Source organism: Crocodylus siamensis, chromosome 6 (assembly GCF_052110815.1).
Source record: "Crocodylus siamensis isolate JL-2025a chromosome 6, ASM5211081v1, whole genome shotgun sequence".
NCBI classification, from domain to species: Eukaryota; Metazoa; Chordata; order Crocodylia; family Crocodylidae; genus Crocodylus; species Crocodylus siamensis.
The window spans coordinates 467,428-483,257 of record NC_143400.1 but is presented as its reverse complement, the minus strand read 5'-3'; the positions used below and the strand labels follow the sequence as shown (position 1 = coordinate 483,257).

Genomic DNA, 15,830 nt, shown 5'->3' with positions numbered 1-15,830 from the left:
ACACCAGATCATGGCTGCGCCTTGGTCACAGCACAGAGGAACAGCGCCGGGTAGGCTGGGGCGCCCGGCACGGGGGGCGAGGGCAGGCCGGGTCCTGGGGCCGGTACCGAGCAGGGGGATGGAGGTCCCCTGCACTCTGTGCCGTGGGGGTCCTTAGTGCTCACACAGCAAATGCAGCAGACTGCACTAGCACATCCGTGTGCTTCATGTACATCTACTGGCTCCGGGGAGCCTGGCTGTGCCCAAATCAGGGAGCTGGGCCCGAATGGGGGCATCGTGACCGGGTTGCGAGTGAGGGGCACCAACCAGGCCCTGGGATAGCGCCGTGCCATGACGTGTGTGGATGCCACAGGGGACAGGGAAACCTTGTCTCCAGCCTTATGCATGGGCCCCCCACCCCCTCCAGCCTGCACCTGCATGCACGTGTCACAAAGACATGCCCAGGAGCACACTCAGTGCTTGAACACATGCACCCAGGAACATGTGGCACACGAACACACCTGCAAAGGCACCATGTCCCCCTCCGCGCTTGGGAACCAGTGCCTCTTGTGCAAGCATGTGTGCGAATGCACAGTGTACCAGCATGGGTGTGTGGGAACACGCATGAAGCACCAACACATGTTGCTCCTGGGGTCCCAGGGGCAAGGACAGGTTTCATGCAGCACCGAGTGCCCCCGTGGCTCAGCACACATGGGTTCAGCCCCTGCCTTGCTACAGACCCGGTTCCAGTGCTGTCCACCAGGGGGCGCGTGGCACCTTCTGAAGTGCCCAGGCACCAGGAGCCTTGCACACATGTGCAGAGATGCCTGCCCCTGCCCCACATGTGAGCACAGTTGTGCTTGTGCCCCTCCTCCCCAGTGTAAACATGCCTCCTGGTACACATGTACATGTGTTTGCAAATGTGGGTTCCCCGCACGCCCCTTGACTCAAGTCCCCTCAGCAGGTGCACGTGTGTGCAAGCAGAGCTGTGCAGTGGAGCCATGGCTACCCTGGGGAAGCAGGCAAGGGATGGGGGTGCACGTGTGTTCACCCCCCAGACACCTTGGTTCCATGTGTGTATAAGTCAGACCCCTGCGTTACGTGTGCATATGTGTGTCCCAGACCCCTGGGTACCAGGGGTTTGTATGTGTGTCCCCGATGCCTCTGTCTGTGTGTGTGTGTGTGTGTGTGTGTTTGTGTGTGTCCTGCACACCTGGGTTTCACAGGCACATATGTGCAGCATGGAAAGCCCCTGGCCGAGCCTGGCCCAAGGGCTCTCTCTATGTTTGCCTTCAGCATTTTTGGCAGCCAGGCCAGGCTCTCCATACCGCCGCCCCCCCCGTGGGTCCATTCCTCCCTTCCCACGGTCCCAGAGTGCAGCGCGGGATCCGTGTGTGTCCCACAAGTGTGGTGGGCTTGCCAGGCCCCGTGCAGCAGAGTGTGCATGTGCCTGTGACATCGAGGCGTGTCGTGGGGTGAGTGGGCCCACCACTGGACATGTAAGCTTGTGGGAGGAGTGTGTTGGCTGCATGCGGTATTGGGGTGAGGGGGAGCATAGTGCTAGGTGTGTGCATTAGCGTGTGTGTGTATGTGCACGCACACACTATAGATGTACATATGTGGGACTGTGCAGTAGTGTGTGTGCACTATCTGTGTGTCTATGTGGTGGTTCATGCACGATAGCATGTGTGTGTGCGCAGCATCGAGTGCATGCACACAGTAGGGGTGTGTGTGTCTACGCAGCAGACATGACCAAAACTGGAGTGTGTGGCCAGCTCTGGGTGCGTATGTGACTCCTGGGCCTGGCACTGGGGACGCACTGACGGGGCTCCCTTCCACGATGCCACGTGCGTGTGCCCTGTGGCCGCTTCCAGCACCACTTGACGGCCAGCACATTGCACAAGTGTGCATGGGGCACAGCGCCATCAGCTCCTCGTCACGTGTGCCCGGGCCCTTTGTGTCGCTGCTGTAGCAACGCCAGCCCCTGCCCAGCACAGGTCCAGCAGGGCAGGACGGAGTGTGTCCTGGGCCAGCGGCCCTGGAGCTGATCCCTCCCTGCCCACAGAAACCCCCTTGGGCCGGGGGTAGTGCAGCCCAGACAGCAGCAGAGGATCAGGGCATGGTATGTTCTGCCCCTGCCCTTTGTGGGGGGTAAGAGCGACTGTGGGGCCCTGATCTGCCCCCAGCAGAGTGGGAGGGGCCATGTGGTCTCTTTCTGGGTGGATAGATGGACCCCCAGCATGGAGGGCACAGACCTGGCTGCCCCAGGGGGTATAGGAGGTAGGAAAGACCCAGATCCCACCATTCCCCTGGCCCTGGGGGCAGTGGTTGCACCCCTGTGGCTCCCCCCAGTCACACCTGTGTGCACAGGTGTGAGCCAGAGTGTGCGATTCACACCTGGAGCGTGGCATAGGTGTGGCACGCATGTCGGCAGGGGAAGCTGCTTGGCACCCCCCCCCGGGAGATTGCAATGCCCGTGCTGGGGGAGAGGGGTTGTGTGGGTCTGTGCGTGTGTGGAGGCGGGGGCTGTGTGGGGTACACACATTGTGGGGAGCTCGTGTGTGTGTGTCCAGGGCAGCAGGCAGGATGATGAGTGCTCATGAGTGGAAAGTGAGGGTGAGCTCTGGTGAGGTCAGTAGTTTGTACAAGGCGAGGGGGAAGCGTGTGTGTTGGCATGTGACTACAGGGCTGTGTGCACGTGGATGCAAGTGTTCCGGGCATGCATGGGTTGGTGTTCATGTGTGGTCTGTTGCATGTGGGTGGGAGTGTGATGATGGGCACAGTTGTGTAGCATGCATCTGTTGTGTGGTCTGCATGTGCATGTAGAGAGGGGGCTGCCTGTGGATGCCGCCACAGGAAAGCACGTGTGTGTGTGTGTTCATGTCCTGGAAGTCTGGTGTGTGTGTGTGTGTGTGTGAAGGTGATTGTGTACAGGGCACATGTGGAGGTGACAGCATATCCAGCGTGTTAGCGGGGCTGCCACATGGCTCTGAGGGGGGCATGTGAGGAGTGTGATTGTGTATAGAGGTGTGCAGTGTGTGCAGCACCACGCTAGGCACGTGGTCATGCACACAGGCATGTGTGAGGAGTGTGGCTGTGTTGTTGCTTGTTGGGGAGTGTAGTGAAGCATAGCTGGGTGTGCATGGGTGGAGGGGTTTGCATGTATGTGTGTGGCAGGTGTTTGTATGTATACAGGTCTCCATGTGGCTGTGTGTAGAGGCATGAGTGGGTTTTGAACACTGGTGTGTAAAGCATGTGTGTGGACAGGCGAGTGCATGATTACATCTGGGCATGCAAGGTGTGTACATGACTATAGGCAGGTGTGTTTGTATGCAAGGGGGCCTGATTGCTTGTGGGTATAGGCATCTAAGGCATGTGCTTGTGTGAACAGGTGTGCATGTCATTGTATGTTGCTGCATGCGGTTGTGCACACAGGCATGCAGGGTTCACATGGGTGCATGTATGCTTGTGTATACAGCTGTGTATGCAGTTGTGTGTAGAAACGTCTGGGTTGTGCGCACAGGTGTACAAAGACTGCGCTGTGTGCAGATCCATGCTTGATTGTGCATGCAGGCATGCAAAGGGTGTGCTTGTGTGCACCATGATGGTGTGTACAGACCGGTAAAGTTCATGTTCACATGCATGGGCACCCGAATGCATCAGTGTGCAGGGAGTGAGCATGTGTGCAGAAGCTTGTGCATACAGATAGGCGAGGCATGCATGTAAGTGCATGCTTGTGTATACGGGCATGCATGTAGCTGTCTGTGGATGCCTGCATGGGTTATGTATGCAGCTGTGCAAAGTGTACACTTGTGTGCACGGGGTGGGCTGGATGATACACACAGGTGTGTGGGCATAGACCCAGCTGTGCCAACGGGCATGCACATGCACACAGGCACAGACAGGCGTGCAAGGCATGTGTGGGCATGCACAAGAGTGTGAAGACAGGCCTGCAAAGCGTGTGCGTGCCCATGGGCATCCAAGCAGCTGTGTGCAGTTGTGTGTGTGCATGCACAGGCCCAATGATATGCAAGGCACACTTATACCCCCTGCAGCCCCCTGCCATGTGGGACAACAGCAGTGGTGCTGGCCCAGCCAACGCGTCACGATGCGGCGTAGACTTCCAGGCGGGCCGTGGCGCCGTGGCCATGCTCTACGCTGCTGCCTTCGTGCTGGGCCTGGCCACCAACGCGGCCACGCTCGGCCCACTGGTGCGCCTGGTGCGGGCCGGCAACGTGCTGGCCGTCTACCTGCTGGGCCTGGCCGCCTCAGACGGGCTCTACCTACTGACACTGCCCCTGTGGGCCACCTACACGTGGCGCGGGCACGCCTGGGAGCTGGGCGCTGCCGCCTGCCGCGCCGCCGGCTTCTTCTTTTACTCCAACATGTACGTGAGCGTGGCGCTGCTGTGCCTCATCTCGCTGGAGCGCTGCCTGGCCGTGGCCCGGCCCCTGCAGTCCCGGGGCCTGCGCAGCCGCGCCGGTGCTGCTGCCGCCAGTGCTGCCGCGGCTGCCACCGTCTTTGTCTGCCACGCGGCCGCGCCGCCACCTCCTGCCACGCCACCTGCCTGCTATGACAGCTACCCCTTGCCGCCCGGCGTGGCGAACTTCAACTACTTCCGTGTGGCCGCTGGCTTCGGGCTGCCGGCCGCCGTGCTGGGCGCTGCCTACGCCCGCATCCTGCGCGGCATCGGCGCCAGCAGCAGCCGGCACAAGGTGCGGGCGCGGCGCCTGGTGCTGGCCGTGCTGGGCATCTTCCTGCTGTGCTTCGCCCCCTACCACGGGCTGCTGCTGCTGCGCGCTGTGGCCGCCTCGGCCCTGCCGCCCCGTGCCCTTTGTGCCCTCGAGCGCCGCCTGCACCTGCCCTTCGCCCTCGCCCTGTCACTCTCCAGCTTCAACAGCGCCCTCGACCCCGTGCTCTACGCCCTGCTCAGCTGGCGCTGGGGGCGGCGCTACCTGCCGGGCCACAGGGGGGTGGACGGCGCCGTGGCCACTGTGGCACGGTGAGGGTGCCTGCCAAGGGTGGCAGGGGAGAGGGGGAGAAATTAGGGGTGCCCTGTGTTGGGGGGGTGCTGGGGTGCTCTGTGCATGGGGGGGCTGGGGTACCCACTGGGGCTGGCAGTGGCACGTGCTGGCGTGGGGGGTGCAGCTGTCTGTGACCCCCCCCCCTCAATAAAGGTGCTGCCTCTGACCACAAGCATCCTGCTACTTGGGGGGGCCACAGGTGCCAGGGGGAGAGTGGGGCCTAATGGTTAGATCCAAGGGTCTGCAGTGCAGGGGGGAGCAGCAGGTGGTGCAGTGCAAGGGTAGGCAATTGCAGTGGGGTGGTGGGGCTCCAGGGAGGGTACAGGGGGGACGGGGTTAAGTGGGGGTGATGGGGCGGGGGTGCAGTGGGAGTCCAGTGCAGTGGGGGTGCAGTAGAGGGGTGTGCAGTGCGGCTGAGGGGGCTCTGGGGGGCAGTGTAGTGGGGGCGCAGGGCAGACGGGCCGGAGCCCCACTGACCACACCCTCGCTTCTGCGTCACGTGGCCCCGCTCCCGGGTCTATTTATAGCGGGTAACCCAGGCGCACCGCCCGGCTCTGGCCAATCAGAAGCCGCAATCCCGTGGGCGGGGCCAGTGCTAGGGGCGGTGTTATGCAGACGACCATGGACAACCGGCCCAATGGCTGGGCAGGGGGCGTGGCGCCCGCCCCCCACCCCCCAGAAGGAGGTGTGGCCGAGCCAATGCCTGCATTGAGGGGCGCGGATATGTAGAGCAGAGCGCGCGAGCAGGGCAGTGATTGGCCCCAGTGGGGCGGAGCATGGGTGGGGTAGTGGGCGTGGATAGGCAAATGAGCGAGAGAAAGCGAGCCAGGGATTCAACAGGCAACGGGGCCCGGACTTGCTCCGGGGGCCGAGCCAAGGGGGGGCTCTCCAGCCAATGGGGAAGAACCAGGGGCGGGGCTATGCAAATAAGACCCAGGATTTGGAGCCGGGGCCGCGGACGGGGCCAGCCCTATGAAGCCCAGGTCGAACCAAAGGGCGCGTCTGGTACAGGGCGGGGCCATGTAAATGAGCCCAAACATGCGAAGCGCGGGGGCGTGGCCATGCAGATAAAACTCAGCATTGGCACCCCTGGGAGAGCGCCAAGGGGCGTGGCTATGCTCATGACCCCGCGTTCGACCCAATGAGAGCGTGGCTATGCAGATGAGGCCCAGCATTCGCAGCTAGAGGAAAGCGGTGGGGGGCGGGGCCATGTAGATGCACCCGAATTCGAAGCCTTGGGGGCGTGGCAATGCAGATGAGCACTAGAACTCGCCGCTCTGGCGGAGCAGCTGAGCGGGGCTATGTTAATGAGCGCCAGCGCTGGAGCCAATGCTAGAGCTCTGGGGGGCGCGGCTATGCAGATGAGCACCGGAGCCGGACGCGCTGGGGGGCGCGGCCATGCGGGCGGGGCCCCGCCCCGGAGCGCCAGCCAATGGGCCGCGGGGGCGGGGCCATGCAGATGAGGCGCTGACAGCGCGGCGCGGCGCGGGGCGGCGGGATGCTGCGGTCCGTGTCGCTGCCGCCGCCGCCGCCGCCGAGCCCGGAGCGGGGCCGCCTGCGCGGGCGGCTGGAGGGCGGCCTGGCCGGGCTGTGCGAGCTGCACCTGCTGCGCCAGCGCCACGAGCGCCGCGTGCGCCAGGCCCTCCGCCTCGCCGCCGCCGGGCCCCCGCCGCCCCACACCGAGCCCGAGCCCGAGCCCGAGTCCGACACCGAGCCCGACCCGCTGGTGAGTGCCCCGCCCGGCCGCGGCGGCGCCTGCATGCGGGGGAGCCGCCTCCGCACGCCGCGCCGAGCACCCGGCTGCGCATGCCCCTGCCCTCATGGCGGCACCGGGAAGATGTTACCCCCCGCCCGCTGATTAACTCGTTTCCGAAGCCCCGGTGTCTTAATGGAGCGAGCGGCCGGCAGCCAATGGCAGCCCTCCGCTTTGCATGTTGATGAGCGCCTCTGATGTCATGCCACGGGGGCGGGCTGGGCTGGGGGGCGATGGATCAGCTCGGGGACTCCCCCCGTGGAAGTGGGGGCCGCGCCCGGGGAGTCCACGCAGCGCCCCCCCCCCCGAGCCGGCCGCGTGCGGGGGCTGCTGGAGGAGACTCCCGCTCCTGGCCGCCGTGCGGGGCACGCGACCCCCCGGGGCTTCCGCCAGCGGCGGGCGGCGGGCCGGTGACGGCAGCGCTCGGTCCGCCGCGGGCGCCGGCGTGTCAGAAGCCCGCACTGCTGCCGCTCCGGGGGACTGCCCGCGGCCAGGCCGGGACCCGGCTGGGCTGTCTCGGGGGGCGGGGGGTAGCTGAGGCTGTGTTGGCGTGAAGCAGGGCTGTATATGGGGTGTGTACAGGGGTGCGCGTATATAGTGCGTGCGCGTGTATAGGCATGTGTGTGTGTGTGTGTGTGGACGTGTGTGCACACACGTGCACCCCCCGGCCCGGCCCGGCCCGGCCCGGCCCCCCCAGACTCAGCCGCATTCCGGGCCCGGGCGCGGAGGTGTGGCCAATGCCCGCTCCCTGCCCTGCCCCCGTCCGCAGCAGCCAATGGGGGCAGAGCGTGACGCAGCGCGGCCCCCGGGCTGCTCCGGGCCCGCCGCCCCCGCGACGGGGCTCGAGACCGGGCGGGGGCAGGTGCCCCCCCGCCCGCTCCGCTGGCTGGGCTGCGCTGGTCCATGCTGGGGGGGCTGGCCCCAGCCCTCTCCTTGCTGCGTGACGGATCCCACCCCCTCCCGGCTCCATCTGCTTCTCATCTGGGGCTGGCGGGGGGGCCGGACGCCTGGCCTCTTAGCGGGGGAGGGGCTGGGGGTCTAGAGCCAGGCCAGCTGTGCACCCACATCTGGGGGAGGGGGGTCAGGGGCTCAATCGCGAGTCTGCAGATACACCCCCCCACCCCACCCCAGAGGGGAGTTTGAGCAACAGCCCCAAAAGGGCACCAGGGCCTCCCCACCCCATTTGTCTGGGGGTCAGAGGTCCTCTGAGCCCCCAGGATTCAAGGGGAAGGTGGGGGGGGGCTGAAGAGGGTGGACCCCCCCATGTTAACCCCTGGCTCGTTGGCCCCCCCAGGACTTCCTGCCGGCGCTGCTGTGGGAGCTGGAGCAGCGTGTGGGGGGCCTGCGGCTGCACCCCGAGACCCCCAGCGGGGACACCCCGGCCTGGCCTGGCCCAGGTGAGGCCCCACATCCGCGTCCAGTGGGGGGCTCGGCCCAGCCCATCCCCCCTCCTGGGCTCAGCATTGGGGGATCCCAGCCCCCTCTCACATCTCTGCCTCCCCCAGGTTTCTATGCTGGAGCCCCCCCAGCAGAGACTCCAGACTCGGCCCCCTTCCCCCGACAGGGGCAGGGCCCTGGCGAGCGCCCCAAATCCGTGGGTGAGTGGGGGGCAGGACGGGGGGATGTAAGGGTGTCGGACCCCCCCCATGACCCACTTTGACCCCCGCTTCCCCCCCAGGTGACGCAGGTGGCGCAAGCCCCCGGCCCCCAGTGCCACGCTCCCTCTCGGCCCCTGAGCACCCACTGGGAACTGGGGGGGGCCTGATCTCGCCCCCCGAAGCCCCGTCAGCCCTCCCCTCCCCAGGGGGCGCTGAGAGCTACATCTCGCGACTGCTGCGGCGCCGCGCCCGGGGCCCCCCCCTGCAGCCACCGCGCACCAGCCTGGCCCCGGAGCCGGGGCTGAGCCGCCAGAACAGCCTGCGCCAGCGCCCCGCCAGCGAGCGGCGGGGCCCGGAGCGGGGCGCCAGTGCCCCTGCGCCCGTCAGCTACGAGGGCGGTGCTGCCGCGGCCCCCCGCGCCTGGGCCTCATGGGACGAGAGGACCCCGGCGCCCGGTGCCCGCACGAGCTCCCCTCCCCAGCCACGTGCTGCTGCTGCTGCTGCTGCTGCCTGCCGCCGGCCGCCCAAGCTGCATGCACTGCGCCCTGAGCCTGCTGATTCTGGCATGGTGCAGGCGCGCTACATCCCGGCCCGCGGTGCCCGCAAGAAGCCGCCGGCGCTGGCCAAGGGGCGCGCAGTGGATCTGTCGCTGGAGCGGGCCCCCGGCCGCGCCGCCATGCCCAAGAAGTGCCGCTTTGCTGAGGAGCGCCGAGGCCACCGTGCCGCCCGCTCGCAGTCGGAGAACAGCCTGGTGGGGCAGGGGGGGCCCATGCCCGCCGCCCCTGCCACCTCCCGCCCCGCGGTGGCCCGCGGGGGGTACCGCAAGTGGCGCTCCACAGCTGAGATCTGCCCCGAGGAGGGGGCCCGGGGCCCGCGGCGGGGGCCGGCGCGCCCAGCGCTGTGCGCGGAGGCCGAGAGCGACTCGGAGGGCTCGGGGGGCGGCGGGCCCAGCGAGTCCAGCCCCAGCGAGGCCGCGTCAGCCGGCTCGGGGTCGGGCTCCAGCGACTCGGAGGGCAGTGGGGCGGGGCTGGTGTGGCCCCAGGCGCCGGGGCCCGGGCGCCCCAATCTCTTTGTCAAGATTAAGGCCTCACACGCACTCAAAAAGAAGATCCTGCGCTTCCGCTCTGGCTCCCTCAAGGTCATGACCACCGTGTGAGCCCCCCCTCTCCCCCCGGCACCGGGGCCCCAATCCTGATTCAGCGTGATTTACAACCCCCCCCCCCGCACACACACCATCTGCCCCTCTTCATTGCCCCTCCCTGCACTCTGGAGCCCCGGGGGGGGCCTGGCATGGGGGGGCAGCGGTGCCCCCTCGTGAGCTGCCCCCAGAGGCCCCCCCCCTTCCGTGGCTATTCAAAGCCAGTTGCGCGTGGGGGATGGAGGCCCGTGTCCCCTGCCCCGTCCTGGTGAGCTCACGGCCGCGGGCAATCAGTGCCACGACTGGGCCAGCCGCTCCCGGTCCTGGTGAGCTCGGGGAGGGTGAGTTGGTGCCCCAGCCGTTCCTCCCCCCGTGCTGGTGAGCTCGGGGGTGTGGCGAATCAGCGCCGCGCTTGTGCCAGCCACCCCCCCTACCGTGCTGCGCCGCGCGAGGACTCCCACCGTGAAAGCAGCACTCGTGCCTTGGCTGGGGGGTGCTCAGGGCTTGTGTGACGCCGCAGCTCGGCGGCGTCGTGCCAGGCAGGGGGTGGGCGCCGGTTGCCGGGGGATGGTGCTGGATCCGGGTCTCCCCTCCCCCGCTGCAGCCTTTGCTGGGGGCGTTTGGGAGACCCCCCCACTGGGTTTGTAAATAAAGATCAGTGTTACTTGTGCAAGTGCCATGTGTCTGAGCCCGGGCAGGGGGGTGGGCGTGCGAGGCCGTGCACAAGCGCATGTGCACATCTGGGGGAGGGGGGCACAGCCTCTGCGCCGTGCCTGGCAACCCCCCTCGTGCACTAGAGATGCACGGGCCCTCGTACGAGGGGTGTACAAGTCGCCGGTGGGGGGCAAGGGGGCAAAAGAGAGGATGAGCAGCTGCTTTCAAAGCCCCCCCACGGCTCCCGCGGGGGGAGGGGCAGGGGGGCCGGCCCAGCCACGGCTCCGCCCTGGCGCCGATCCCGGCTCCGGCCCCTGATGGAAACCAGATGGGCCGGAAACGTGGGGCCGGGCCGGGCGGGGCCCCCCCGTCCGCCCAGCCTGCCCTGCCCCCCGCACCGGCCCAGCCCCAGTCCCCCCAGCCTCACTTTGCCCCCCCGGGTGGCCCAGCCTGGCTCCTGTCCCCCCCAGTGCGTCCCATCTCCTGCGCCCCCCCACATCCCAGCCCCCCCGGCCGAGCTCAGCACATCCCCCCCGGCCTGGCTCCTCCCAATCTGGCTCTGCCCCCCAAGGTCTCCCCCCTGCCTGGGCGCGCTCCCCCTCCCCCCGGTCTCTGCCCCCCCCCCGGTGCCCCCTGCCCTGACAGGGCCCGGCGCTAGTTGGGGGGAGGGGCGCCGCCGCCTTCCGGATGTGAGACCCGGGCCCTGCACGGCCCCCCCGGCCCGAGGGCCCGGGGTGGGGGGTGACGGTGCGCAAGCTTGCGTGCGCGCGCCTGTAAGGGTGTGTGCATGTAAAGTGTACGTGTGTGTGCACATTCATATCTGCGAGTGTGCGCGCAGTTGTGTCTGCACGCGGGGCGGGTGCGTGTGTGTGTGTGCGCGCGCGTGCCTGTGGGCTCCCTGCCCCCTGCCCCCCCGCTGGCTGTATGGGGGGGGTTGCGTTCCTTTGGTGCAACCACAGCGATGTCGCCATGGAAACGCATGATCTCATTTTTAAGAGGTCTCTGGTTTCCCCCCACCCTTGGTTCCTGTCCCCCCAGTCATCTCCATGGTGACCTTGTTGCTAGCCCCCCCAGCAAGTTAACCCTTCAGAGCCCGAGCCCTCCGGCGACTCGTCTACACCAGGGCAAAGGGGGCCACAACCCCTCCAGGGTGAATGGGGCACCCTCACCGTCCCGCAGTGCATTGCTGCCATATTACCCACCATGCTTGGCGGCCTACCCCGAGCGTGGGCGCTGTCCCCCTCCCGTGGCCAGCGGCGGAGGGCCACAAGGCCAGCCCGGAGGCCCCGTGCAGCCCGGCGGGCGGCCGGCGGCCTTAGCCCCAGGAGAGGCCGCAGCCAGTTGCCCCCGAGCTGGGCTGGGATGAGCCAGACCCTCGTGCGACCACCACCCCGCCCCCAGCCCTCGTGCACGCACCACGCCGCCTCTCCAGCCCTCGTGCACGCACCACCCCGCCTCTCCAGCCCTCGTGCGACACACCACCCCGCCCCCAGCCCTCGTGCACGCACCACGCCGCCCCCAGCCCTCGTGCGACCACCACCCCCGCCCCCAGCCCTCGTGCACGCACCACGCCGCCTCTCCAGCCCTCGTGCACGCACCACCCCGCCCCCAGCCCTCGTGCACGCACCACGCCGCCCCCAGCCCTCGTGCGACCACCACCCCGCCCCCAGCCCTCGTGCACGCACCACGCCGCCTCTCCAGCCCTCGTGCACGCACCACGCCGCCCCCAGCCCTCGTGCGACCACCACCCCGCCCCCAGCCCTCGTGCACGCACCACGCCGCCTCTCCAGCCCTCGTGCACGCACCACGCCGCCCCCAGCCCTCGTGCACGCACCACCCCGCCCCCAGCCCTCGTGCGACACACCACGCCGCCCCCAGCCCTCGTGCACGCACCACCCCGCCCCCAGCCCTCGTGCACGCACCACGCCGCCCATGTCCGCGCTGAATGTCCTGTACCGCGCCCGCACCCTCGTGCAGTGTGCCCCTCCGTGCAATGCCCGTGCGAAGTGCCAGGCCACCCTGGCAAGGCCCCTCACAGACCCCCACAGCCCTGGGTACCTTCCCCCTCCCCCCCACAGGGCCAGGTCCCTGCCACCCCCCACATCCCCCAGCCATGGGGCCACCTGCAGGGCAGTGGCTGGGGGGGGGGGACCAGGCCCCGAGGGATTCTGGGTAGTGGGAGAGTGGGGGGGGTTAGGGGCTCCCCCCATGGACCGGTTCAGGTCATGTGTGCACACGTATAAGTGCACGGTCACACACCCACTCACCCCCTGGAGGCATCTGGGGCTCCCCCTGCCCTGGGGGGGTCTGTCCATCCCTGGGGGCCCCCCTCCGCATGGGGGGGCAGACCCATGTCGGCCTGCCCCCCCATTGCCTGTGGCCCGCAGGAGGGGGCTGCGCCTGCCCCTTCAGCCACGCGTGTGCTTGCGTGTGCGGCCCCCCGCGGCCCTGCCAGCTGCTCGGGCCCCCCGAGGGGCCGGGGGAGGCGACAGTGCTGCCAGCTCGAGGAACCAGCACCGGGCGCAGTGGCCGGAGAAGCTTGGGGGGGACCCGCTGCAGCCCCCACGCAGCCCCAGGAGGCCCAGGTGAGTGGGGCACACGGCCGGGGCAGGGCTGCAGGGGGGGAAACTGAGGCAGGCAGAGAGCAGGGCAGGCTGGGGGGTGAAGGGGGCTGGAAGGAGTGGGGGGCAGTTGGGGACAAGGGGATTGGATTAGAGGCTAGGGAGCCCCCCCACCCCGGGCTGGGGGCTCTGCGGGGGGAGGCTGCTCTGGGCTGAGCCTGTGTGCGCGCGCACACACACACACACACACACACACACAGAGTCATGCATGCATGAACAGATACACAGGCAGCCCCCCATGCACACCCACACAAACACACACACTCATACATGCACAGATACACAAGAACTCTCCCATCCATATACATCTGCACACACACAGGCACACACGCACACACACACAAGAACGCCCCAGGGCATGCACGTGCGAACACAGACACACTTACACAAGCAACCTCTCATGCATACCCACCTCCCCCCCCCCACACACACACGCTCATGCCTGCACACAGACACATGCCCCCATGCACATACACCTATGCATCCATAACCATAAATGCACAAGCAGCACCCCATGCGTGCCCACCTGTGTACACACACACGTACCAAAGCGTACACACACCTACACACAAGCAGACAGCTTGCGTGCGCACACATACACAAACACCCCTGCCAATGCATGCAGATGTACCCACACGTGTGCAAGGACCCGATCTCTGCACCGACACACGCTTGTGTCCTGGCACGTACACGCACAGGCTCTCACACAACCCGGCGGCGCTGGCCCTTTAAGGCGGCTCCCGGGGCGTAGCGCCCCCTGCCGGGCGCCGCGGGGATGTGCAGCAATTAGCGCGGAGCCCCGCGGGCTCATTAGCCAGCCCCCGTCCCGCACGAGCCCCCCCGAAGTGCTGGGGGGGGCTCAGATCACGTGTGCACCCGCTTACACACACACGAACATGCACACACGAAACAGCCCATGTGCACACACGTGTGCACCCCCCCACACACAAAGTGTCCACACGCACTCTCTCACACCCCTGTGCACACGGGGTGGTGGCATGCTGGCATACAAACATGTGCACACACACGCTTGGACAGGCAGCAGCACCTGCGCGCACACACAAACACACGTAGCCCCTCCCCGTTGCACACACGCACACACTTGGACACGTGCATCTTCTCCCCCCCGCCCTTGCTCTGGCCTCAGTTACCCCGCCGGGGCGGGGGGTGGGGGCAGCTTCAGAAAGGGCGTGGTGACCATGGCCCCCCTCCAGCACACGCATGTGACATGGGCACCCTCCAGAACACGCGTGTGCCACACAGGCACCATGTCCAACAACATGGCCAAGATCGCGGAGGCGCGCAAGGCCGTGGAGCAACTCAAGCTGGAGGTCAACATCGACCGCATGAAGGTGCGAGCCCGCCCCCGTGCAAGCCCCGCCCCCTCGTGCAAGCCCCGCCCCCGGGCCAGCCGCCAGGGGGCAGCGGTGGGGGCGGGGCGCGGGTTAACCCCTGGCTGCCTGCAGGTGTCCAAGGCGGCGGCGGAGCTGCTGGCCTACTGCGAGGCCCACGCCAAGGAGGACCCGCTGGTGGCCCCGGTGCCCGCGGCCGAGAACCCCTTCCGCGAGAAGCGCCTCTTCTGCGTCCTGCTCTGAGCCGCCCCGAGACACCCGTGTGTCCGTCCGGGCCTGGCCACCCCCGCGGACACCTGCCCACGCGCCCACCCGTCCACCCCCGCGGACATCGACCTACCCACCCACCCACCCACCCGTCCATCCTCATCAACACCCATCCACCCCCGCGGACATCTACCCACCCCCATCAACACCCACCCACCCGTCCACCCCCGCGGACACCTACCCACGCGCCCACCCGTCCATCCCCGCGGACATCTACCCACCCACCCGTCCATCCTCATCAACACCCATCCACCCGTCCACCCCCGCGGACATCTACCCACCCCCATCAACACCCACCCACCCGTCCATCCCCGCGGACATCTACCCACCCACCCGTCCATCCTCATCAACACCCATCCACCCATCCATCCCCGCGGACATCTACCCACCACCCACCCCCATCAACACCCACCCGTCCACCCCCGCGCACACCTACCCACGCGCCGACCCGTCCACCCCCGCGGACATCTACCCACCCCCCACCCCCATCGACACCCAGTCACTCACCCATTCACCCCCCTGGACACCCACCCATCCGTCCCCGCGGACATCTACCCACCCACGGACAACCACCCCATTCATCCCAGTAGGCATCCCCCCCTCTGTGCCCCCCAGTTCCACTGTCTCTCTGTGCCCCCTAGGCAATAAAGGCGTTGAATGGCCCCCGCTCACCCCTGGCTCCATCTGGTCCCTGCCTCCTGCCCTGAGGGGTGGGTGGGGAGCACCGGGGGGGGGCCTTGGGGTCCATGCCCCCCCTGCACCCAGGGGAGAAGAGAGTGCTCCCTCCCCATAATGTACTGGGCATGGGGCTGGGAGACAAAGGGTTAAACGCTATGGGAGGCGACTGGCACACACCGAGAGACACCCCCCCCAATACACACGTGTACATGCCCATGTGCTCCTCTGTGCACACACGTGCTTACACACATGCAAGTGTGCACAAGTCCCCGCACATGTGTGTACACACACACAGGCGCTCCCAGATTCGTCCACACACACGTGCCCAAGCATGTGACGGTGCACCCCCCTTGCACAATCATGAAGACAGGTGTGTTTGCACAATGGCCTCTGTCTGATGCAGGGTGCTGCACCCCGCAAGCTAAGCAGCGTCAGAGCCGGCTCCGCCCTGGGTGGGAGCCCCCCGCCCACGTCCCAGCAGCCTGCACCTGCACGGCCGGCAGGACGCCCGGGGTCCTCCAGCCCGGCCTGGCTGTGCCTCGGTCCCCCCCTCGGCTGCACCCGCCCGAGAGCGCCCGGCCCGGCCCCTCCCCCCTGGGGACGGGCGGAGACCCCGGGGCCGGGAGCGGTCATCATACCGCCCCCCTTTGCGGGGTATTTAATGGGGGGTTATTTGCGGGGGGGGCCCGGGCCGGCTTCAAAGCGGCGACGCCGCGGGCGGCCGCTCAATTATTCAGCGCCGCCGGCTCCCGCGGCCGCCAATTAG

General features: G+C 67.7%; 3 protein-coding genes across 8 annotated transcripts; all 3 read left to right on the top strand.

The window, feature by feature from the left end:
* Nucleotides 1–111: 111 nt before the first annotated feature.
* On the top strand, nt 112–6,314 carry LOC149860291 (putative G protein-coupled receptor 132). The gene is made up of 2 exons (XM_090056203.1): nt 112–2,101; nt 4,035–6,314. The coding sequence occupies exons 1-2, from the start codon at nt 2,099–2,101 to the stop codon at nt 4,983–4,985; spliced, it is 954 nt and encodes a 317-aa protein (XP_089912329.1). The 5' UTR covers nt 112–2,098; the 3' UTR covers nt 4,986–6,314.
* A 125-nt stretch (nt 6,315–6,439) lies between these two features.
* Nucleotides 6,440–10,160, top strand: DACT3 (dishevelled binding antagonist of beta catenin 3). Of its 2 annotated transcripts, XM_090056178.1 has the most exons (4): nt 6,441–6,729; nt 8,051–8,153; nt 8,262–8,354; nt 8,435–10,160. In XM_090056178.1, the coding sequence occupies exons 1-4, from the start codon at nt 6,502–6,504 to the stop codon at nt 9,508–9,510; spliced, it is 1,500 nt and encodes a 499-aa protein (XP_089912304.1). In that variant the 5' UTR covers nt 6,441–6,501; the 3' UTR covers nt 9,511–10,160. The 2 variants fall into 2 exon arrangements, with proteins under 2 accessions (XP_089912305.1, XP_089912304.1); XM_090056179.1 differs by lacking the exon at nt 8,262–8,354 and having other exon boundaries at nt 6,440–6,729.
* A 1,874-nt stretch (nt 10,161–12,034) lies between these two features.
* On the top strand, nt 12,035–14,568 carry GNG8 (G protein subunit gamma 8). Of its 5 annotated transcripts, none has more exons than XM_090056192.1 (3): nt 12,035–12,731; nt 14,031–14,119; nt 14,234–14,568. In XM_090056192.1, exons 1-3 carry the CDS (start codon nt 12,482–12,484, stop codon nt 14,360–14,362), a joined length of 468 nt encoding a protein of 155 aa, XP_089912318.1. In that variant the 5' UTR covers nt 12,035–12,481; the 3' UTR covers nt 14,363–14,568. The 5 variants fall into 5 exon arrangements, with proteins under 5 accessions (XP_089912318.1, XP_089912316.1, XP_089912317.1 ...); XM_090056190.1 differs by having other exon boundaries at nt 14,011–14,119; XM_090056191.1 differs by having other exon boundaries at nt 14,031–14,568.
* The last annotated feature ends 1,262 nt before the right edge of the window (nt 14,569–15,830 follow it).

Bases quoted from the DNA above. Each gene is read 5' to 3' on its own strand.
- DACT3 (XM_090056178.1), top strand. From the start codon at position 6,502: ATGCTGCGGTCCGTGTCGCTGCCGCCGCCGCCGCCGCCGAGCCCGGAG. The intron at 6,730-8,050 runs GTGAGTGCCCCG...TGGCCCCCCCAG, and splicing joins ACACCGAGCCCGACCCGCTG to GACTTCCTGCCGGCGCTGCT. The intron at 8,154-8,261 runs GTGAGGCCCCAC...TGCCTCCCCCAG, and splicing joins CCCGGCCTGGCCTGGCCCAG to GTTTCTATGCTGGAGCCCCC.
- GNG8 (XM_090056187.1), top strand. From the start codon at position 12,980: ATGAACAGATACACAGGCAGCCCCCCATGCACACCCACACAAACACAC. The intron at 14,120-14,233 runs GTGCGAGCCCGC...GGCTGCCTGCAG, and splicing joins TCAACATCGACCGCATGAAG to GTGTCCAAGGCGGCGGCGGA.